The sequence below is a fragment of the Salvelinus namaycush genome, chromosome 14 (assembly GCF_016432855.1).
Source record: "Salvelinus namaycush isolate Seneca chromosome 14, SaNama_1.0, whole genome shotgun sequence".
Lineage (NCBI taxonomy): Eukaryota > Metazoa > Chordata > Actinopteri > Salmoniformes > Salmonidae > Salvelinus > Salvelinus namaycush.
The window spans coordinates 929,497-954,092 of record NC_052320.1 but is presented as its reverse complement, the minus strand read 5'-3'; the positions used below and the strand labels follow the sequence as shown (position 1 = coordinate 954,092).

The window sequence follows — 24,596 nt, the reverse complement described above, 5'->3', positions numbered from 1 at the left end:
GATGAGGCACCTATTTAGGCTTCTGAGACGTTTATGTAGGCTTGATGAGGCACCTATTTAGGCTTCTGAGACGTTTATGTAGGCTTGATGAGGCACCTATTTAGGCTTCTGAGACGTTTATGTAGGCTTGATGAGGCACCTATTTAGGCTTCTGAGACGTTTATGTAGGCTTGATGAGGCACCTATTTAGGCTTCTGAGACGTTTATGTAGGCTTGATGAGGCACCTATTTAGGCTTCTGAGACGTTTATGTAGGCTTGATGAGGCACCTATTTAGGCTTCTGAGACGTTTATGTAGGCTTGATGAGGCACCTATTTAGGCTTCTGAGACGTTTATGTAGGCTTGATGAGGCACCTATTTAGGCTTCTGAGACGTTTATGTAGGCTTGATGAGGCACCTATTTAGGCTTCTGAGACGTTTATGTAGGCTTGATGAGGCACCTATTTAGGCTTCTGAGACGTTTATGTAGGCTTGATGAGGCACCTATTTAGGCTTCTGAGACGTTTATGTAGGCTTGATGAGGCACCTATTTAGGCTTCTGAGACGTTTATGTAGGCTTGATGAGGCACCTATTTAGGCTTCTGAGACGTTTATGTAGGCTTGATGAGGCACCTATTTAGGCTTCTGAGACGTTTATGTAGGCTTGATGAGGCACCTATTTAGGCTTCTGAGACGTTTATGTAGGCTTGATGAGGCACCTATTTAGGCTTCTGAGACGTTTATGTAGGCTTGATGAGGCACCTATTTAGGCTTCTGAGACGTTTATGTAGGCTTGATGAGGCACCTATTTAGGCTTCTGAGACGTTTATGTAGGCTTGATGAGGCACCTATTTAGGCTTCTGAGACGTTTATGTAGGCTTGATGAGGCACCTATTTAGGCTTCTGAGACGTTTATGTAGGCTTGATGAGGCACCTATTTAGGCTTCTGAGACGTTTATGTAGGCTTGATGAGGCACCTATTTAGGCTTCTGAGACGTTTATGTAGGCTTGATGAGGCACCTATTTAGGCTTCTGAGACGTTTATGTAGGCTTGATGAGGCACCTATTTAGGCTTCTGAGACGTTTATGTAGGCTTGATGAGGCACCTATTTAGGCTTCTGAGACGTTTATGTAGGCTTGATGAGGCACCTATTTAGGCTTCTGAGACGTTTATGTAGGCTTTATTAAGTGGCTTTATTAAGTGGCTGTGAAGGTGTCTTTAACCCTTAACACCAATGTCTGTTACCTTATAGGACAGGGATCATCAACTAGATTAATCCGCTGGCCGATTTCTTCTGGAGCGGATGGTCGGGGGCCGGAACATAATTACAAATAAGTTATAGACTGCAAGAAGCCCAAACAGATATAATATTGGACTAAAACATAATAATTTATAGACTGCAAGAAGCCCAAACAGATATAATATTGGACTAAAACATAATAATTTATAGACTGCAAGAAGCCCAAACAGATATAATATTGGACTAAAACATAATAATTTATAGACTGCAAGAAGCACAAACAGATATAATATTGGACTAAAACATAATAATTTCAAACGTTGCTTACATTTGTAAACTCAGCAAAAAATGAAACGTTTTTCAGGACCCTGTCTTTCAAAGATAATTCGTAAAAATCAGAGTAACTTCACAGATCATTGTAAAGGGTTTAAACACTGTTTCCCAGGCTTGTTCAATGAACCATAAACAATTAATGAACATGCACCTGTGGAACGGTCATTAAGACACTAACAACTTACAGACGCTAGGCAATTAAGGTCACAGTTATGAAAACTAAGGACACTAAAGAGGCCTGTCTACTGACTCTGAAAACACCAAAAGAAAGATGCTCTGGGTCCCTGCTCATCTGGGTGAACGTGCCTTAGGCATGCTGCAAGGAAGCATGAGGACTGCAGATGTGGCCAGGGCAATAAATCGCAATGTCCGTACTGTGAGACGCCTAAGACAGCACTATAGGGAGACAGGACGGACAGCTGATCGTCCTCGCAGTGGCAGACCACGTGTAAAAACACCTGCACTGGATCGGTACATCCGAACATCACACCTGCGGGACAGGTACAGGATGGCAACAACAACTGCCCGAGTTACACCAGGAATGCACAAACCCTCCATCAGTGCTCAGACTGTCCACAATAGGCTGAGAGAGGCTGGACTGAGGGCTTGTAGGCCTGTTGTAAGGCAGGTCCTCACCAGACATCACCGGCAACAACTCATCGTCCAGCCAACCGTGGCTGGACCAGACAGGACTGGCAAAAAGTGCTCTTCACTGACGAGTCGCAATTTTGTCTCACTAGTGGTGATGGTCAGATTCGCGTTTATCGTCGAAGGAATGAGCGTTACACCGAGGCCTGTACTCTGGAGCGGGATCGATTTGGAGGTGGAGGGTCCGTCATGGTCTGGGGCGGTGTGTCACAGCATCATCGGACTGAGCTTGTTGTCATTGCAGGCAATCTCAACGCTGTGTGTTACAGGGAAGACATCCTCCTCCCTCATGTGGTACCCTTCCTGCAGGCTCATCCTGACATGACCATCCAGCATGACAATGCCACCAGCCATACTGCTCGTTCTGTGTGTGATTTCCTGCAAGACAGGAATGTCAGTGTTCTGCCATGGCCAGCGAAGAACCAGGATCTCAATCCCATTGAGCACGTCTGGGACCTGTTGGATCGGAGGGTGAGGGCTAGGGCCATTCCCCACAGAAATGTCCCGGACTTAGCAGGTGTCTTGGTGGAAGAGCGGGGTAACATCTCACAGCACGAACTGGCAAATCTGGTGCAGTCCATGAGGAGGAGATGCACTGCAGTACTTAATGCAGCTGGTGGCCACACCAGATATTGACTGTTACTTTTGATTTTGACCCCCCCCTTTGTTAAGGGACACATTGTTCCATTTCTGCTAGTCACAGGTCTGTGAAACTTGTTTAGTTTATGTCTCAGTTGTTGAATCTTGTCAAGTTCATACAAATATTTAAACATGTTAAGTTTTCTGAAAATAAATGCAGTTGACAGTGAGAGGACGTTTATTTTTTTGCTGAGTTGATATGATCACTTGTCTATCTTATATGTGGGAATACTTAGGAACAGATTTCTTAAATTAAAATCACTTGGAGCTGATTTCCTGGTGTTTTTACAGTCTTTTATGTCCAACAATGAAAATTCCACACACATGTTTAAACATTTTTGCTCATAAAACTACGGGGGGGGGGGGGGGGGGCAAATAAAACCTGGTTCCCCCAGTTGGGGTACAGTTCTCAGATGATTTATTGTAAACACGGGGCAGGCAAAGGGCAGGTCAAGGAAAAGGCTATGGAAGCTTCTCTGTGGAGGTGCTAATGGCTGTGAGGTATTACGGGGTTAAACATTGAAAAGGCTATGGAAGCTTCTCTGTGGAGGTGCTAATGGCTGTGAGGTATTACGGGGTTAAACATTGAGTTCCTGCCACACATCTCAGGAACATTCAATTCAAGGGTTATATTATTATTATTATTTTATTAATTAATGGATTAGACAAAAGTATCAATGCAGACCAATCATTGAAGTTTTCTCGAGTACTCAATCTTCAACATTGAAGAGCATTATTGAGGACCTGGATAAATTCTCCAGTTTATCTGGACTAAACCCCCACCTATGATAAATAAACTATATTACGGATTGGGTCTTTCAAAAGATACAAACTTTAAATTGCCATGTTGTCTCCCGGTTAAGTGGGCAGATGGTGAAGTCGATGAGCTTGGTGTACATATCCCGGAAAAGTTGAATATTAACTATTAACTTCGATAGAAAACGTAACAAAATAGCTTGAAACCCGAGGAGAGGAAAACCTCTGTCCATCTATTGAATAATGACCCTGATTAACTCTCTAGAGACATCACAGTTTACATATTTATTAATGGCTCTGCCGACTCCAAGATAATCCTTTTTTTTTAAATCATACAAGAAAATAGTCATATTTATTTAAGAAATATGAGTTTGGAAGGCTAAAACTATTAAATATAAAGTAATTAAACCTATCTCTCTCTTAAAGCCTCCAGTATACAGAAATGACATCTATATACAAACTGGTTTTCCAGCAGGCTACTGAGAGAGGCACATTCCATGTTTAAGAGGGGGCTTTTTGTCTTTTTACAGATTAAAACCACACATTTCTGGTGGATTGACAATGGATCCCATTTTTACAGTATCCTCCTTTTTAAATGAAGTCATACAGAGTTGGTTACAGCCATACCTGTACTGTACTATTTGTAAACACTCTAGTAGGTTGATTCATAACCTGAACCAGATTACAAGCACAGCATCCTCTTGAGCAGACAGCTCGATGAAAACCAGTTTATATTCAGGTCACCCAGAAAATAGACCTCTCTGTAACCATCACACACATATCATCAATCATTTCACACATATTATCCAGATACTGACTGTTAGCACCTGGTGGCCTATAGCAACACGACAAAACATGAGGCTTCAGATGAGGCAGGTGAACCTGCAACCACAACACTTCAACAGTATTAGACATAAGATCCCCTCTGAGCTTCCCGGGAATACAGGAGCTCGTTACCCAACCTCTGTGTGTGTTCACGTTACATGACACTGAAGATGTCAGCGGTTGCCAAGGAACGAGACAACCTTGTAAACACTCGTTTTTTCTTAACTCTCCTCAATTTATAGAATCAATGGAGAGCTGCATAAGGATATTGGCTATTTGGGGTTTTGGCATTGAACGACACAGACGGTAGCTAGTTAAGTGCAACAGGCAGGATCTGTAATCTATGGAGAGAGAGAAAGTAGAGTATGGCAGTCTACAATCTCCGACAAACCAAGGATAAAATGAGGTTGAATTGCCACGTCGAGGGAACTGTCATTTACTGACAACGTGTTCCATTTTCCTCTTTTCTCCTCTGAATGGGCAAATGACTCATTCGCCGAGGAAGAGGAAGAGGACGGTAAATCACCGCTGCGTTGGTCCTTTCATTCCCCTATTGACGACCCACAGAGCTAAAAACCTGAAGAGATGTTGGGCCTGCGATCCAAATTACATTTCGGTTTCGGTACCCTTTCCTCGGCTGGCAGGACACTGTGTGTGTGTGTGTGTGTGTGTGTGCGTGCGTACGGGCGCGTGTGTGTATTTCTTAGATGAAATATGGAGTCTTTTGCTGTGGATTGCCCATGGCAGTCCTGCTGTGGTATCCATGCTCATTGTCTGAATGATTAAATCTGATCGTTAGTATTTGAAGCACTACCTTATGGGTGTGTGTGTGTGTCTGTGTGTGTGTGTGCATGAGTACGTGTGTATGTGCATGCGTCTGTTAACACATTATCGTATGGACAGATGAAAGAGAATCAGTTGAACCTTTCTTACTCCTATTTAATGGAGTGTCATGGCTTCAGGCAAGGCTGAAAACTACAGCAATTACACGAGATACTGTAAATCACTATTTAATGGAGTGTCATGGCTTCAGGCAAGGCTGAAAACTACAGCAATTACACGAGATACTGTAAATCATTATTTAAAATGGTTTCATGGCTTCAGGCAAGGCTGAAAAATACAGCAATTACACGAGATACTGTAAATCACTATTTAATGGAGTGTCATGGTTTCAGGCAAGGCTGAAAACTACAGCAATTACACGAGATACTGTAAATCATTATTTAAAATGGTTTCATGGCTTCAGGCAAGGCTGAAAAATACAGCAATTACACGAGATACTGTAAATCACTATTTCATGGAGTTCCATGGCTTCAGGCAAGACTGAAAACTACAGCAAATACACAAGATGCTGTAAATCACTATTTAATGGAGTTTCATTGCTTCAGGCATGGCTGAATAATACAGCAATTTTACGAGATGCTGTAATCACTATTTAAAAGGGTGTCATGGCTTTAGGCAAGGCTAAAAAATACAGCAATTATACGAGATGCTGTAAATCACCATGTAATGGAGTTTCGTGGCTTCAGGCAAGGCTGAAAATACAGCAATTATACAAGATACTGTAAATCACTCTACATCAAGAGATTATCTTTAAATCACAATAGATCACTGCACTTTGGCTTGTGAAAGTATTCACCCCTTTGTCATTTTTCCTATTTTGTTTTTCAAATGTATTTTGGGGGGTTTGTATCATTTGATTTACACAACACTTTGAAGATGCAAAATATTTTTTATTGTGAAAAAAAAAAGAAATAAGACAAAAAAAAATTGAACTTGAGAGTGCATAACTATTCACCCACCAAAGGGCAATACTTTGTAGAGCCACCTTTTGCAGCAATTACAGCTGCAAGTCTCTTGGGATATGTCTCTATCAGCCAGGCACATCTAGAGACTGGGATTTTTGCCCCTTCTTCAAGGCAAAACTGCTCCAGCTCCTTCAAGTTGGATGGATTCCACTGCTGTACAGCAATCTTTAAGTCATACCACAGATTCTCAATTAGATTGAGGTCTGGGCTTTGACTAGGCCATTCGAATACATTTAAATGTTTCCCCTTAAACCACTCGAGTGTTGCACAGTCCTTCTCAAATAGTGGGGCACGGAGCGATGCCGTGTGACCCCGGGGAACATGCTTTTTTTTGCCTCAGGGAGTAGGTTTTTTTTGCACCGAACAAGAGCACACAGCACAGAGCAGGAGATATGACGTGCAGATAACAAACCCTTAAGAGACACCATGGAAAAATATTTAACAGGGATGAAAAGAAAGGCGGAGAGAGACGGAGATAATGAGACAAACGTAAGTCTCACGAAAGCTAAGACGAGGAAATATGATGACGCGTATGTAGCGCTTGGCTTCACTGTGACTACGATGGGAGACGAGGAAAGACCGGTATGTTTACTGTGTCTAAAAATGTTGGCAGCAGACAGCATGAAGCCAAATAAATTAAGGCGCCACTTAAAGACATTACACCCCAATCACGCTGATAAGCCGCTTGAGTTTTTTCAGCGAAAACGTGCCGCATATTGCCAACAATCGTCCCGCTTTGTGAATGCTACTTCAGTAAACCAGCGACCACTGCTGGCATCACATAAGGTGGCGTACCAAATTGCTCAGTGCAAAAAACCCCACTCCATAGCAGAGGAGCTGATACTGCCTGCAGCATTAGACATGGTCTCTGTCATGCTGGATGACGCAAGTGCTGCAAAAATAAAAACTATGACTTCCTCATTTTGATTTGAAAAAATCAGCACAATTTGTTATATTCATTTTTGTTTTATAGGTCAAAGTGTTTCATATATTGTGCTCCTGAGTTAATGTTGCTGATCAATTTGAAATTATTATTATTTATTGATTATATTTTATTTTTCAGTATCAAATGGTAAAAAAATGTTTACAGTTTTTTTACATTTCAGGCAAATCGATGCACTTTAAGTATTTTCTGTTACAGACTAAAAAACTATGTTAATAAAGTTATTCTTTGTTGTAAGTTGATCTATATTTCTTTCTTTTTAGTTTTTTTAGTTTTCTTTAATGTTAATAAGGATAAAATGTTATGCAGAGGTGTACTTATAACAATTTTATAGACAAATATTTACAGTCACGGCGGAGAGTTGGGGGGCGCGAAATGTTTACTTCTTCCTAGGAACAGAAAATAATTGAGAAGCACTGCTTTAGCAGTACGCTTAGGGTCATTGTCCTGCTGGAAGGTGAACCTCTGTCCCAGTCTCAAATCTCTGGAAGACTGAAACAGGTTTCCCTGAAGAATTTCCCTGTATTTAGCGCCATCCATCATTCCTTCAATTCTGACCAGTTTCCCAGTCCCTGTCAATGAAAAACATCTCCACAGCATGATGCTGCCACCACCATGCTTCACTGTGGGGATGGTGTTCTAGGGGTGATGAGAGGTACATAGCGTTTTCCTTGATGGCCAAAAAGCTCAGAGTAACTTCTTCCATATGTTTGGGGAGTCTCCCACATGGATTTTGGCGAACAACAAACATGTTTGATTATTCTTTTCTTTAGGTAATGGCTTTTTTATGGCCACTATTCCGTAAAGCCCAGCTCTGGAGTGTACTGCTTAAAGTGGTCCTATGGACAGATACTTCATTCTCCGCTGTGGAGCTTTGCAGCTTTTTTTTTCTTTAGTGTCTTTGCTGCCTCTCTGATTAATGCCCTCTTTGCCTGGTCCGTGAGTTTTGGTGGGCGGCCCTCTCTTGGCAGATTTGTTGTGGTGCCAAATTCTTTCCATTTTTTAGGGCTAGGTGTCCCGCTAGCGGCGCCATCGATTTGAGTAATCCACTCGTTCAACATGCAGAGAAAGGAATCCGAAAATCTACCCCTAAACTTTGTTTCAACAAGTCAAAATACGTTTCTATTTACTCCTCAGATACCCTGAAATGCAATCAAACTATAATATTTCTTACGGAAAGAAGTATGTTCAATAGGAAACCGATATTAGCAGGTGCGTCCTGTCTTCATGGCGCGCGCAAACACGAATTTCCAAGACTGTGTTCCTGTGCTAAAACTGATTTTTCTTGTTCATTTTTGAAGTTACAAGCTTGAAACCTTGAACATAGACTTCTGACACCCTGTGGAAGCTTCTGACACCCTTGGACCCAATAGGAATTGCATCCAGGGAGCTAATTTTCAATATGACCTTATACTTGCCATTCTAAGAGGATGGTCTCTCTCAACAAAAGAATTCAGGTTGGTTTTTCTTTGGATTTTCTCCTACCATATCTATTGTATTATATTCTCCTACATTATTTTAACATTTCTTCGAACTTCAAAGTATTTTCTTTCCAATGGTACCAATTATATGCATATCCTGGCCTGAGCTACAGGCAGTTTACTTCAGGCGGAAATTGAGAAAAAAGGGGCCTAGCCCTAAGAATTAATAATGGATTTAATGGTGCTCCGTGGGATGTTAAAGTTTCATATTTTTTTATAACCCAACGCTGATCTGTACTTCTCCACAACTTTGTCCCTGACCTGTTTGGAGACCTTGCCTGTTTGAAGACCTTGGCCTTCATGGTGCCACTTGCTTTGGTGTTGCCCCTTGCTTAATGGTGTAGCAAACTCTGAACTTCCGGAGGACGTCCTCCAACCTATCAGAGCTCTTGCAGCATGAACTGACATGTTGTCCACCCAATGAAAGGATCAGAGAATAAATATAGTACTGAAAGCATAAGCTACAGCTAGCTAGCACTGCAGTGCATAAAATGTGATGAGTAGTTGACTCAAAGAGAGAGAAAGACAGTAGTTGAATAGTTTTCAACAAATTAATTTCTTCAAAAAGGAAGGAGAATCAAGAGAGAGAGAGAGACATTTCTCATTCTTTTCACTTCCAGTTTCACTTATTTAGCCAGCAAATGCAACTAGCTAGTTTAGTTACTCAAACACCTGGTTCAAACAGAGGGATGCTATGTTAGCTAGCTGGCTATAACAGAGGGATGCTATGTTAGCTAGCTGGCTATAACAGAGGGATGCTATGTTAGCTAGCTGGCTATAACAGAGGGGTGCTATGTTAGCTAGCTGGCTCAAACAGAGGGATGCTATGTTAGCTAGCTGGCTATGACAGAGGGATGCTATGTTAGCTAGCTGGCTATAACAGAGGGATGCTATGTTAGCTAGCTGGCTATGACAGAGGGATGCTATGTTAGCTAGCTGGCTCAAACAGAGGGATGCTATGTTAGCTAGCTGGCTATGACAGAGGGATGCTATGTTAGCTAGCTGGCTCAAACAGAGGGATGCTATGTTAGCTAGCTGGCTATAACAGATGGATGCTATGTTAGCTAGCTGGCTATAACAGAGAGATGCTATGTTAGCTAGCTGGCTATGACAGAGGGATGCTATGTTAGCTAGCTGGCTCAAACAGAGGGATGCTATGTTAGCTAGCTGGCTATAACAGAGGGATTCTATGTTAGCTAGCTGGCTCAAACAGAGGGATGCTATGTTAGCTAGCTGGCTATAACAGATGGATGCTATGTTAGCTAGCTGGCTCAAACAGAGGGATGCTATGTTAGCTAGCTGGCTATAACAGATGGATGCTATGTTAGCTAGCTGGCTATGTCTATCCCACACAACACTGGAACTCTTTCAAGTTAAGGTAAGCTTTTGGTTTTATTAATTTATTGCCACCGGGGCCCACCAGTCTGACTGCTTACTGACTATACAACTGTAACGTTAGTATATGATTGTAGCGGGTTTACTAGTTAGTTATATTAGCTATGTTGACTAGGACGTTACTTTAGTTAATATGGTGACAACGATGTAGGCTGTGTGTAGCGATTATGACATGGTTTGGACAGGTTTTTCCGCCTGGTCACATACAGCTGATGTGTTGTTCGTTGAAGTCCACAAACGAAGGGAAAAGGTGAGAGGAGGAGAGTGCATAGAGGATAGAATGAATACAACGTGGAGGTGACGTATGAAAGTGAACTGTGTTCATGCGTGATCAGGGGTGTATTCATTCCGGCAATTTTGTTGAAAAACGTTTCTTAAACGAAAGCAAATGAAACGGTGATTAAAAGAAACTGAATTTTGTCCAATAGAAACTCTTGTTGGACTAATGGTTACACCCTAGATCAGCTAGATGCAGACAAGAGTTTGCAAGGCGGTAATGAATGTGTCACTCACTGTCTCTCCATGTGTCACTTTTTTGTCACCTCAAATTTTTTCTCTCACACCTGTGTGCACCTACGTTATAAACGTTCATTCATTGGCTAGGTTGTAGCAACCTCGTGATGGGTATAGGGACAAAATGTTGAGTATCATGTAAGTAGCCTAAACCGAACGCTGTTACATTGAGTTGGCTGAATGGAATAGGAAGGACAGTCATCCAATATGGCTGCAATAGAAATAAGGCCGTGCTCATGAGAGAAAAAAAATAGTCCTCTCTCTCACCATAGACGTCACTGACCGTCACTGACATCAATACCGATAGCATCAGCGTTATATATCCTCAGTGAACACGTTTCAGATCGATAGCAGACATGAATACTATAGCCTTATTCTAAAACAATAGTCAGTCCTCTGGATACTGTAACAGAGAGATACATGCTGGCCCCTCAGAGAGGGAAGGGCTAACTCGTCCTTGGGCATTGTCCTTTGTTCCTGGACCATTTCCCAAGCTGCTTCCAAGGGACAGAGAACACATCCATTAGGGTTGAGCAATACAGTAGCAGGGGGATTTCTGAGGTCTGGATTGGATGCATGTAGGAAGCTGTCCCATTACAGAGAATATCCTAGCTCTGCATGTGAAATGAAGGACATGAGTATCTGGAGAATGTCTACTCCTTTTATTTAATAAAATGTCTGCTATCTGGAAATAGATAGATAGAGGTATCCTCTGATATTGACCCCGTTTCACCCAGTGCAGTGTGTACGTAGTCAGGCTGTGTAGAGACGAGACTCATATAGATGCAGAGCAGACATTAAATATTCTCTTTGTAGAAGAGACTCTCTGCAAATCTTCAAAATGTGTAGAAGCGGTGTAGAGGAGGGAGGGAGGAGAGGGGGAGAGAGAAGAGAGAGGGAGGAAAGGGGGAGCGGTAGAGAGGAAAGGGGGAGAGGTAGGGAGGAGAGGAGGAGAAGGGGAGGAAAGGGGGAGTGAGAGGGAGGGAGGAGACAGGGAGAGGGGGAGGAGAGAGGGAGGAGATGGAGGAGAAGGGAGGAGAGGAGAAGACAAGAGATGAGAAGAGAGGGAGGGGAGGAGAAGAGAGGAGAGGAGAGGAGAAGAGAGGAGAGGAGAGGAGAAGAGAGGGGAGGAGAAGAGAGGAGAGGGAAGGGGAGGAGAGGAGAGGAGAAGAGGGGAGGAGAAGAGAGGGGAGGAGAAGAGAGGAGAAGAGAGGAGAGGAAAATAGAGGAGAGGAGAAGAGAGGAGAAGAGAGGTGAGGGGAGAAGAGAGGAGAGGGAAGGGGGGGGGGGATATTTTCACGTTATAGATTGGAAGCCACTGCAGGTTTCTGGTTTTCTGGACCAGAGTTTGGAACCACTGATTTGTCAGTGTTGACTATGCAGCTCAGTGAGACCAAAGACGTACTTCCAGTAAATATTTAGTCTGACACCTTTCGTAAGGCTTTCATCCTCTCTATATTTCCATATATCTATCGGTTGGTTGATCAGGGGATTTTGGCCCGCTTGGTAACACAGGGTTTAAAATAGATCCACCACTTCTTATGTAACAGGAAGTCTTGTTATAATTATATACCCACAGCATGATCCCATTGCTTCTTATTGTTGCTGTCAGAAGTAAACCTTGTAACTCTGTTCCATTTTGAATTGAAAGCAGGAGTCGGCTGTGTGTGTGAGGTTTTTATCACCTGGTAGGAACTGAGATGAACTGAAGATTGTCAACGAGACGGTTTGAGGCTTGGACTGACTTGGACCAGCAGACCACAGCAGAGAACAAACTGACTTTACATGTTCTATTAGTTTGAGGCTTGGACTGACTTGGACCAGCAGACCCCAGCAGAGAACAAACTGACTTTACATGTTCTATTGGTTTGAGGCTTGGACTGACTTGGACCAGCAGACCACAGCAGAGAACAAACTGACTTTACATGTTCTATTTCAATGGAAAACTATCTCAATGTGATCACAATCAATCACCCTTATGCATACCTCTCCCCCTCCCACCCTCTCTCCTCCTCTCTCCTCCCTCCCTCTCTCCCCCCTCTCCTCCTATCTCCTCCTATTTCCTACCTCTCTCTCTCCCCTCTCCTCCCTCCCTCTATCTCCCCCCTCTCCCCCTCTCTCCTCCCCCTCTTCTCCCTCCCTCTCTCTCCCCCTTCTCCTCCTATCTCCTCCCCGCTCTCTTCCCTCTCCATCCCCCTCTATTCTCCCCCTCTCCTCTCTTCTCCTCCCCTCTCCTTCCCTCTCTTCTCCTCTCTTCCCCTCTCCTCCCCTCTCCTCTCCTCTTTTCTCATCTCCTCCCCTCTCCTCTCCTCTCTTCCCCTCTCCTCTCCTCTCTTCCCCTCTCCTCTCCTCTCCTCTCTTCTCCTCCCCTCTCCTCTCTCCCTCTCTTCCCCTCTCCTCCCCTCTCCTCTCTTCCCCTCTCTTCTCCTCTCTTCCCCTCTCTTCACCTCTCTTCCCCTCTCTTCCCCTCTCCTCCCCTCTCCTCCCCTCTCCTCTCCTCTCCTCTCCTCTCTTCCCCTCTCTTCCCCTCTCTTCCCCTCTCCTCTCCTCTCTTCCCCTCTCCTGCCCTCCCCTCTCCTCTCCTCTCTTCCCCTCTCTTCTCCTCTCTTCCCCTCTCCTCCCCTCTCTCCTCTTCTCCAGGTACACTAAGATGAAGACAGCCACCAACATCTACATATTTAACCTGGCCCTGGCTGACTCCTTGGTTCTCGCTACCTTACCATTCCAGGGAACAGACTTGTTCCTGGGCTTCTGGCCGTTCGGTAACGCCCTCTGCAAGGCCGTGGTCTCCATCGACTACTACAACATGTTCACCAGCACCTTTACTCTGACCGTGATGAGCATGGATCGCTACGTGGCCGTGTGCCATCCGGTCAAGGCCCTGGACATGAGAACGCCCCACAAGGCCAAGGTGGTCAACATCTGTGTGTGGGTCCTGGCGTCGGCGATAGGGGTACCGGCCATGGTGTTGGGAGATGTGGAGGTGGAACATAACAGTAGGTTACATTGGGTCTGTTCGTCCGTCTATGTCTGTCTGTCTTTCTGTCTGTCTGTCTGTCTGTCTGTCTGTCTGTCTGTCTGTCTGTCTGTCTGTCTGTCTGTCTGTCTGTCTGTCTGTCTGTCTGTCTGTCTGTCTGTCTGTCTGTGTCTGTCTGTCTGTCTGTGTCTGTGTCTGTCTGTCTTTCTGTCTTTCTGTCTGTCTGTAGGTAAAACAACAGAAAGTGGATTTAGTTTGGTTCATTATCAAGTCTGATTTATCTGTTCTACTATCAGATTGACGTCTAAATTAATCTATTCAGATATTCTCATCTCTCCCTCCCTCCCTCTCTCTCCATCTCTCATCTTGCCCTCCCTCCCTCCCTCCCTCCATTTCTGAGTAGATCATCTAATGCACATCATTATACTGCAGTCTGGGTCCTCCTGGGTCAGCTAGATGGAGTATCATGGTGTCTGGTTCCTCCTGGTTCATCTAGAGGGAGTATCATGGTGTCTGGTTCCTCCTGGGTCAGCTAGAGGGAGTATCATGGTGTCTGGGTCCTCCTGGGTCAGCTAGAGGGAGTATCATGATGTCTGGGTCCTCCTGGGTCAGCTAGAGGGAGTATCATGGTGTCTGGGTCCTCCTGGGTCAGCTAGATGGAGTATCATGGTGTCTGGTTCCTCCTGGGTCAGCTAGAGGGAGTATCATGGTGTCTGGTTCCTCCTGGGTCAGCTAGAGGGAGTATCATGGTGTCTGGTTCCTCCTGGGTCAGCTAGAGGGAGTATCATGGTGTCTGATTCCTCCTGGGTCAGCTAGAGGGAGTATCATGGTGTCTGGTACCCCCTGGGTCAGCTAGAGGGAGTATCATGGTGTCTGGTTCCTCCTGGGTCAGCTAGAGGGAGTATCATGGTGTCTGGTTCCTCCTGGGTCAGCTAGAGGGGGTATCATGGTGTCTGGTTCCTCCTGGGTCAGCTAGAGGGAGTATCATGGTGTCTGGTTCCTCCTGGGTCAGCTAGAGGGAGTATCATGGTGTCTGGTTCCTCCTGGGTCAGCTAGAGGGAGTATCATGGTGTCTGGTTCCTCCTGGGTCAGCTAGAGGGAGTGTCATGTGGTCTGGTTACTAGGGGGAGTATCATGTGGTCTGGTTACTAGTGGGAGTGTCATGTGGTCTGGTTATTAAGGGGAGTGTCATGTGGTCTGGTTACTAGGGGGAGTGTCATGTGGTCTGGTTACTAGGGGGAGTGTCATGTGGTCTGGTTACTAGGGGGAATGTCGTGTGGTCTAGTTTCTAGGGGGGGTGTCATGTGGTCTGGTTTCTAGGGGGAGTGTCATGTGGTCTGGTTACTAAGGGGAGTGTCATGTGATCTGGTTACTAGGGGGAGTGTCATGTGGTCTGGTTTCTAGGGGGAGTGCCATGTGGTCTGGTTACTAGGGGGAGTGTCATGTGGTCTGGTTTCTAGGGGGAGTGCCATGTGGTCTGGTTAGTAGGGGGAGTGTAATGCAATGTGTGTGATATGACCAGGGGCATCCAATCACAGCCTCCCCTCAGGCCTATCCTTGAAGTATCAAAAACACAAACACACACACACACACACACACACACACACACACACACACACACACACACACACACACACACACACACACACACACACACACACACACACACACACACACACACACACACACACACACACACACACACGTGTGCGTGTGTGTGTATTTTAGTGTGTGGAGATAGTGACAATAGCAGTAACAGTGAAAAGGTCACTACAGCTACAGACTGTGATAAATTCCTTACCATTAGGTCAGTGGAGTAGAGACTGTTTACCGTCTAGTTCAGTGCAACAACACCAAGACACATGAAGAGAATCACCGTCTGTTCTCCTCCACTTCAGAAGCCACTAAAGGACATGTTCCTCATGGACAGAGGAGGAGCAGACAGGAAAAAGGCAGAGAATAAGAAGAAAGCAAAGGGGAGGGAGGGAGGGAGGGAGGGAGGGAGGGAGGGAGGGAGGGAGGGAGGGAGGGAGGGAGGGAGGGAGGGAGGGAGGGAGGGAGGGAGAGGGAGAGGCAGTAGTGAGAGAGAGAGAGGCAGTAGTGAGAGAGAGAGAGAGAGAGAGAGAGAGAGAGAGAGAGAGAGAGAGAGAGAGAGAGAGAGAGAGAGAGAGAGAGAGAGAGAGAGAGAGAGAGAGAGAGGCAGTAGTGAGAGAGAGAGAGAGAGAGAGAGAGAGGGAGCACCGTAGGCTGAATGTGATATCTCTATAGTCTGTAGACCCAGTCCCTGCAGGGCTCATAGAGAACTCATTAATGATTCACAAGCATATTTTAAGACAATGAATTAAACATCAGACTGTTAGAGGTACCAGTTTGAGGAAGCATTGCTTCACTGCTATTTTCAGGTCTCTCCAGAGATCTTAGATCTTGTTCAAGTCCAGGCTCTGGCGGGGCCACTCAAGGACATTCAGAGACTTGTCCCGAAGCCAGTACTGCGTTGTCTTGGCTGTGTGCTTAGGGTCGTTGTACTGTTGGAATGTGAACAGTCGCCCCAGTCTGAGGTCCTGATCGCTCTGGAGCAGGTTTTCATCGAGGATTTCTCTGTACTTTGCTCTGTTTATCTTTTCCTCGATCCTGACTAGTCTCCCAGTCTCTGTCGCTGAAAAATATCCCCACAGCATGATGCTGCCACCACCATGCTTCACCGTAGGGATGGTGCCAGGTTTCCTCCAGACGTGACGCTTGGCATTCAGACCAAAGAGTTCAATCTTGGTTTCATCAGACCAGAGAATCTTGTTTCTCATGGTCTGAAAGTCTTTAGGTGCCTTTTGGCAAACTCAGAGCGGGCTGTCACGTGCCTTTTACTGAGGAATGGCTTCCGTCTGGCCACTCTACCATAAAGGCCTGATTGGTGGAGTGCTGCAGAGATGGTTGTGCTTCTAGAAGGTTCTCCCATCTCCACACAGGAACTCTGGATCTCTGTCAGAGTAACCATCGGGTTCTTGGTCACCTCCCTGACCAAGGCCCTTCTCCCCCTGATTGCTCAGGTTGGCCGGGTGGCCAGCTCTAGGAAGAGTCTTGGTGGTTCCAAACTTCTTCCATTTAAGAATGATGAGGCCACTGTGTTCTTGGGGACCTTCAATGCTGCAGAATTATTTTGGTACCCTTCCCCAGATTTGTGCCTCCACACAATACTGTCTCGGGGCTCTACGGACAATTCCTTCAATCACATGGCTTGGTTTTTTGTCTGACATGCACTGTCAACTGTGGGACCTTATATAGACAGGTGTGTGCCTTTCCAAATCATGTCCAATCAATTGAATTTACCACAGGTGGACTAGAATCAAGTTGTAGAAACATCTCAAGGATGATCAATGGAAACAGGATGCACCTGAGCTCAATTTTGAGTCTCCTAGCAAAGGGTCTGAATACTTATGTAAATATGGTATTTCTGTTTTCCCTTTGTCGTTATGGGGTATTGTGTGTAGATTTCTGAGGGATGATCAATTATAGAATAAGTCTGTAATATATAATGTGGAAAAAGTCAACAGGTCTGTATGCTTTTCCTGAAAGCACTGTGTGTGCTTAAATGGCATAGAGTCCCACCGTAGCGTTTTTGGACTTCGAAACTATTTTTAAACATTGTGTGTTCGAGCTCTAGTCTATGAGTCAACAAACTACAAACTATTAACTAGATCTATGTCCCACACATCTATAATTGTTAGATCTATGTCCCTCAGATCTATGTCCCACACATCTATATCCGTTAGATATATGCCCCACATATCTATATCTGTCAGATCTACAAGCTACAAACTATTATTATGACCCAAAAGACTCCCAAACACGTACAATACATGTTTTGCTCTGTGACATCATCACAAGACACACATGATGTCACAAACGTCGTAAGAGGCGGACCAAAGTGCAGCGCGGTTTGAATACATTCTTCTAGATTTTAATGAAGAAAATTAAACAAAAAAACAACAAAACGAATAAGACGAACGTGACCGCTATAATAAACACTGTGCTAACGTGCAACATAACATAGACAATCACCCACAACCCACAATACAAAACAGACTACCTAAATATGGTTCCCAATCAGAGACAACGCAAAACACCTGTCTCTGATTGAGAACCATATCAGGCCAAACACATAGAAATATACAAACCAGACATACAACATAGAATGCCCACACAGATCACACCCTGACCAAACAAAACATAAAACATACAAAGCAAACTATGGTCAGGGCGTGACACAAGAGTCGTTAGAACAGGCGGGACCCCCCCAAAGGGGGCATGTTTTGGTTTTGGGGGGGGGGGGGGGGTGCCCTAGCACTACACAGCTGATTTGAAAATAATCAACTAACCATCGAGCTTTGATCATTTGAATCAACTGTGTCGTGTTCGGGCCAAAAACCAAAACGTGCATCCAGGGGGCCCCAGGACCGAGTTTGGGAAACGCTGTGTTAGAAGATAAGAAGTTCTTCTATATAGAAGATCATAGTAAATCCCAGGTCATAGTGTCTATAATACTGTAAGGGGTTTTTCTACATAGAAGACCATAGTAAATCCCAGGACATAGTGTCTATAATACTGTCAGGGGTTCTACTACATAGAAGACCATAGTAAATCCCAGGACATAGTATCTATAATACTGTAAGGGGTTCTACTACATAAAAGATCATAGTAAATCCCAGGACATAGTGTCTATAATACTGTAAGGGGTTATACTACATAGAATTGTCACGCCCTGGCCTTAGTATTCTTTGTTTTCTTTATTATTTTAGTTAGGTCAGGGTGTGACATGGGTATTTATGTGGGTTTTGTAGTGTCCAGGGTGATTGTAAGGTTTAGGGGGTTTTATTTAGAGTAGTTGGGTTTATGTTTAGTATAGTTGTCTAGCTGTGTCTATGTTGGGTGTAGTTGTCTAGGAAAGTCTATGGTTGCCTGAATGGGTTCCCAATTAGAGACAGCTGGTTTCTGTTGTCTCTGATTGGGAGCCATATTTAAGGTAGCCATAGGCTTTAGTTTGTTGTGGGGAATTGTCTATGTCTGAACGTTTGTAGCCGGGGTGTGTGCACTACGTTTATTAGCTTCACGGTCGTTTATTGTTTTGGTAGTTTGTAAGTGTTTTGTTTCGTTTTGCCTTCTTCAATAATAAAAGAAGATGGCTTATTTTCCACATGCTGCGTCTTGGTCCGTCTCTCCTCCACACGATCGTGACAGAATTCCCCACCTAACATTGGATCAAGCAGCATGAGCGGAACCAACAACAGCGGCAAAGTAACCAGGACTCATGGACATGGGAGGAAATATTGGATGGAGAGACGGACCAAGACGCAGCATGTGGAAAATAAGCCATCTTCTTTTATTATTGAAGAAGGCAAAACGAAACAAAACACTTACAAACTACCAAAACAATAAACGACCGTGAAGCTAATAAACGTAGTGCACACACCCCGGCTACAAACGTTCAGACATAGACAATTCCCCACAACAAACTAAAGCCTATGGCTACCTTAAATATGGCTCCCAATCAGAGACAACAGAAACCAGCTGTCTCTAATTGGGAACCCATTCAGGCAACCATAGACTTTCCTAGACAACTACACCCAACATAGACACAGCTAGACAACTATACTAAACATAAACCCAACTACTCTAAATAAAACCCCCTAAACCTTACAATCACCCTGGACACTACAAAACCCACATAAATACCCATGTCACACCCTGACCTAACTAAAATAATAAAGAAAACAAAGAATACTAAGGCCAGGGCGTGACAAGAATACAATAGGAAATCCCAGGACATAGTGTCTATAATACTGTAAGGGGCTCTTCTACATAGAAGATCATAGTAAATCCCAGGACATAGTGTCTATAATACCGTAAGGGGTTATTCTACCTAGAAGATCATAGTGTCTATAATTAACATTTGACATTGAAACTCATGAATTCAACTGTTTATGTCAAATAGTTGTGTGTCCTACTTGTAGTCCAGGTTGTCCTGAACCAGAACATGGTAAAACACTTCATTGTAGTCCTGGTTGTCCTGAACCAGAACATGGTTAAACACTTCATTGTAGTCCTGGTTGTCCTGAACCAGAACATGGTAAAACACTTCATTGTAGTCCTGGTTGTCCTGAACCAGAACATGGTAAAACACTTCATTGTAGTCCTGGTTGTCCTGAACCAGAACATGGTAAAACACTTCATTGTAGTCCTGGTTGTCCTGAACCAGAACATGGTAAAACACTTCATTGTAGTCCTGGTTGTCCTGAACCAGAACATGGTAAAACACTTCATTGTAGTCCTGGTTGTCCTGAACCAGAACATGGTAGAACAATTCATTGTAGTCCTGGTTGTCCTGAACCAGAACATGGTAAAACACTTCATTGTAGTCCAGGTTGTCCTGAACCAGAACATGGTTAAACACTTCATTGTAGTCCAGGTTCTCCTGAACCAGAACATGGTAAAACACTTCATTGTAGTCCTGGTTGTCCTGAACCAGAACATGGTAAAACACTTCATTGTAGTCCTGGTTGTCCTGAACCAGAACATGGTAAAACACTTCATTGTAGTCCTGGTTGTCCTGAACCAGAACATGGTAAAACACTTCATTGTAGTCCTGGTTGTCCTGAACCAGAACATGGTAGAACAATTCATTGTAGTCCTGGTTGTCCTGAACCAGAACATGGTAAAACACTTCATTGTAGTCCAGGTTGTCCTGAACCAGAACATGGTTAAACACTTCATTGTAGTCCTGGTTGTCCTGAACCCTTCAGTGTAGTCCAGGTTGTCCTGAACCAGAACATGGTTAAACACTTCATTGTAGTCCAGGTTGTCCTGAACCAGAACATGGTTAAACACTTCATTGTAGTCCAGGTTGTCCTGAACCAGAACATGGTAAAACACTTCATTGTAGTCCAGGTTGTCCTGAACCAGAACATGGTAAAACACTTCATTGTAGTCCTGGTTGTCCTGAACCAGAACATGGTAAAACATTTCATTGTAGTCCTGGTTGTCCTGAACCAGAACATGGTAAAACACTTCATTGTAGTCCTGGTTGTCCTGAACCAGAACATGGTAAAACACTTCATTGTAGTCCTGGTTGTCCTGAACCAGAACATGGTAAAACACTTCATTGTAGTCCTGGTTGTCCTGAACCAGAACATGGTTAAACACTTCATTGTAGTCCTGGTTGTCCTGAACCAGAACATGGTAAAACACTTCATTGTAGTCCTGGTTGTCCTGAACCAGAACATGGTAAAACACTTCATTGTAGTCCTGGTTGTCCTGAACCAGAACATGGTAAAACACTTCATTGTAGTCCTGGTTGTCCTGAACCAGAACATGGTAAAACACTTCATTGTAGTCCTGGTTGTCCTGAACCAGAACATGGTTAAACACTTCATTGTAGTCCAGGTTGTCCTGAACCAGAACATGGTTAAACACTTCATTGTAGTCCTGGTTGTCCTGAACCAGAACATGGTTAAAACACTTCATTGTAGTCCTGGTTGTCCTGAACCAGAACATGGTTAAACACTTCATTGTAGTCCAGGTTGTCCTGAACCAGAACATGGTAAAACACTTCATTGTAGTCCTGGTTGTCCTGAACCAGAACATGGTTAAACACTTCATTGTAGTCCTGGTTGTCCTGAACCAGAACATGGTAAAACACTTCATTGTAGTCCAGGTTGTCCTGAACCAGAACATGGTAAAACACTTCATTGTAGTCCTGGTTGTCCTGAACCAGAACATGGTTAAAACACTTCATTGTAGTCCTGGTTGTCCTGAACCAGAACATGGTTAAAACACTTCATTGTAGTCCTGGTTGTCCTGAACCCTTCAGTGTAGTCCAGGTTGTCCTGAACCAGAACATGGTTAAACACTTCATTGTAGTCCTGGTTGTCCTGAACCAGAACATGGTTAAACACTTCATTGTAGTCCTGGTTGTCCTGAGCCAGAACATGGTAAAACACTTCATTGTAGTCCTGGTTGTCCTGATCCAGAACATGGTAAAACACTTCATTGTAGTCCTGGTTGTCCTGAACCAGAACATGGTAAAACACTTCATTGTAGTCCTGGTTGTCCTGAACCAGAACATGGTTAAACACTTCATTGTAGTCCTGGTTGTCCTGAACCAGAACATGGTAAAACACTTCATTGTAGTCCTGGTTGTCCTGAACCAGAACATGGTTAAACACTTCATTGTAGTCCTGGTTGTCCTGAACCAGAACATGGTAAAACACTTCATTGTAGTCCTGGTTGTCCTGAACCAGAACATGGTTAAACACTTCATTGTAGTCCTGGTTGTCCTGAACCAGAACATGGTAAAACACTTCATTGTAGTCCTGGTTGTCCTGAACCAGAACATGGTAAAACACTTCATTGTAGTCCTGGTTGTCCTGAACCAGAACATGGTTAAACACTTCATTGTAGTCCTGGTTGTCCTGAACCAGAACATGGTAAAACACTTCATTGTAGTCCTGGTTGTCCTGAACCAGAACATGGTTAAAACACTTCATTGTAGTCCTGGTTGTCCTGATCCAGAACATGGTAAACACTGGGGATAATTTACCTCAATACAATGTTTAGACTTCTGAAATTAAGTACAAGCAATTTAATAGAAAACTGTATTGTCATTACCAATAAATGAATGGAAGCCCGTTAAAAATAGTAAGCTCACTCTATTAAGTAAGAGACCATGTCATTGATATGTAATCTTGATCATATAACACACCCACTCACACACACACCCACTCACACACACAGTGATTCGCGCACACACCCACTCACACACACACAGTGATTCACACACACACACACACACACACACACACACACACACACACACACACACACACACACACACACACACACACACACACACACACACACACACACACACACACACACACTCCTCAGTGATTCACTCAAACACACCGTCTAGAGAGAGAGAGAGAGAAACAATCAAACAAAGAGAGAAAGAAAGAGAGAAGAAATGGTTCTTATGTGGTTGTTTACGACTTAATGAACGGAGTGCATACCCACCGTGGGAGAGACGAGGAGAGGAGGGGGTGGGAGAGAGGAGGAGAGGAGGAGAGGAGGGGTGGGAGAGAGGAGGAGGGGGTGGGAGAGAGCAGGAAGGAAGGAGGGGGTGGGAGAGAGGAGGAGAGGAGGAGGGGGTGGGAGAGGAGGTGGAGAGGAGGGGATGGAGAGGAGGAGAGGAGGAGGGGGTGGGAGAGAGTTGCAGGGGAGGAGGGGGTGGAGAGGAGGAGGGGGTGGGAGAGGGGAGGGGGTGGGAGAGAGGAGGAGAGGAGGGGGCGGGAGAGAGGAGGAGAGGCGGGGTGGGAGAGAGGAGGGGAGGAGGGGGTGGGAGTGAGTATGGGGGGTGGGAGAGAGGAGGAGAGGAGGGGGTGGGAGTGAGGATGTGGGGGTGGGAGAGAGGAGGAGAGGGGGGGAGAAAAGAAGAGAATAAACTATGAGGAGAAAGGATGAGAGAAAAGGAAGGTTACATCGAGCACCGCTCATCCTCCAGCCACAAAGGAATTTTTAGTCTCCACATATGGATTTTATACTGTAGGTGCTGTCCTAACCTGTAGTCTTTATACTGTAGGTGCTGTCCTAACCTGTAGTCTTTATACTGTAGGTACTGTCCTTGCCTGACTTGTATACCATCAGAGCTTTATTTAGTTGAGGTCTAAAGGAAATAATTTTTAATCAAAACGGCAGCCCCGCCACTTGTTTTGGTACACAGCTGAGGGTATTTGGGGCTGAGGAGATGTAACACAGATTGTATCGGGGAAGGAGAGAGGAGAGGGGAAGGAGAGAGAGGAGATAGAGAGGGGTAGGGGGTAGGAAGAAGGGGATAAGGAGAGGAGAAAGAGAGAGGGGAAGGAGGGAGAAGGAGAGGGGAAGGAGAGAGAGGAGATGGAGAGGGGTAGGGGAGAAGAGAGAAGGGGAGAAGGAGAGAGGGGAAGGAGAGAGGAGAGGGGAAGGAGAGTGTCACGATCGTGTTGACATGAATGAGAGGACCAAGGCGCAACATGATATGAATACATCTTCTTTATTATAACGACGAAGATGAACACGAAAACACTTAAACCACACTAACAAAAACAACAAACGATCGTGAAACTTCAAACGCAAGTGCACACACAAACTACTTACGTCGACATATACATATACAATGACCCACAAACAGCTAAAGCCTATGGCAGCCTTAAATATGGCTCCCAATTAGAGACAACAGAAATCAGCTGTCTCTAATTGAGAACCCATTCCGGCCACCATAGACTTTCCTAGTAAACTACACACCCCTAGACACAGCTAGATACATACACTCAACACAAAACCATAAACTACAACCAACACCCCCTCTACCATATAATACCCCAAAATACACACATACCCCATGTCACACCCTGACCTAACTAAAATAATAAATAAAACAAATAATACTAAGGCCAGGGCGTGACAGAGAGAGGGGAGATGGGGAGGGGTAGGGGAAGGAGAGAGGGGAACGAAAGAGGGGATGGGGAGAGGAGAAGGAGAGAAGGGAGAAGGGAAGGAGAGAAGGGAGAGGGGAAGGGAGGGGAGAAGGGTGAGAAGGGAGAGGGGAAGGAGAGAAGGGAGAGGGGAAGGAGAGAGGGGAACGAGAGAGGGGTAGGGGAGAGGGGAACGAGAGAGGGGATAGGGAGAGGGGTAGGGGAGAGAGGAAGGAGAGAGGGGTGGGGGAGATGGTAAGGAGAGAGGGGAGGGAGAGAGGGGGGAGGGGAAGGATAGAGAGGAGAGGGGAAGGATAGAGGGGAGAGGGGAAGGATAGAGGGGAGAGGGGAAGGATAGAGGGGAGAGGGGAAGGATAGAGGGGAGAGGGGACGGATAGAGGGGAGAGGGAGAGGAGAAGGAGAGAGGGGAGAGGGGAAGGAGAGTGGGGAGAGAGCAATGTGAACATAAAACATACACACTACTGTTATAACCCCTCACACTAGACTACTGTTATAACCCCTCATACTAGACTACTGTTATAACCCCTCACACTAGACT

The 24,596-nt window shown here is 44.8% G+C and overlaps 1 protein-coding gene across 4 annotated transcripts in view; it reads left to right on the top strand.

Moving 5' to 3' along the window:
* The window catches only part of oprl1 (opiate receptor-like 1), a 44,360-nt gene that overhangs the window by 15,575 nt on the left and 4,189 nt on the right, over positions 1-24,596 (top strand). The window contains exons 2-4 of one of the 4 annotated variants that reach the window (XM_039007505.1): positions 13,202-13,544; positions 13,810-13,821; positions 18,638-18,647. In XM_039007505.1, the coding sequence (XP_038863433.1) occupies positions 13,202-13,544; positions 13,810-13,821; positions 18,638-18,647 (365 nt within the window). Of the gene's footprint in view, positions 1-13,201; positions 13,562-13,809; positions 13,822-16,462; positions 16,469-18,637; positions 18,648-24,596 lie in introns of all 4 variants that reach the window. The other 3 variants (XM_039007506.1, XM_039007504.1, XM_039007507.1) reach the window with 3 other exon arrangements.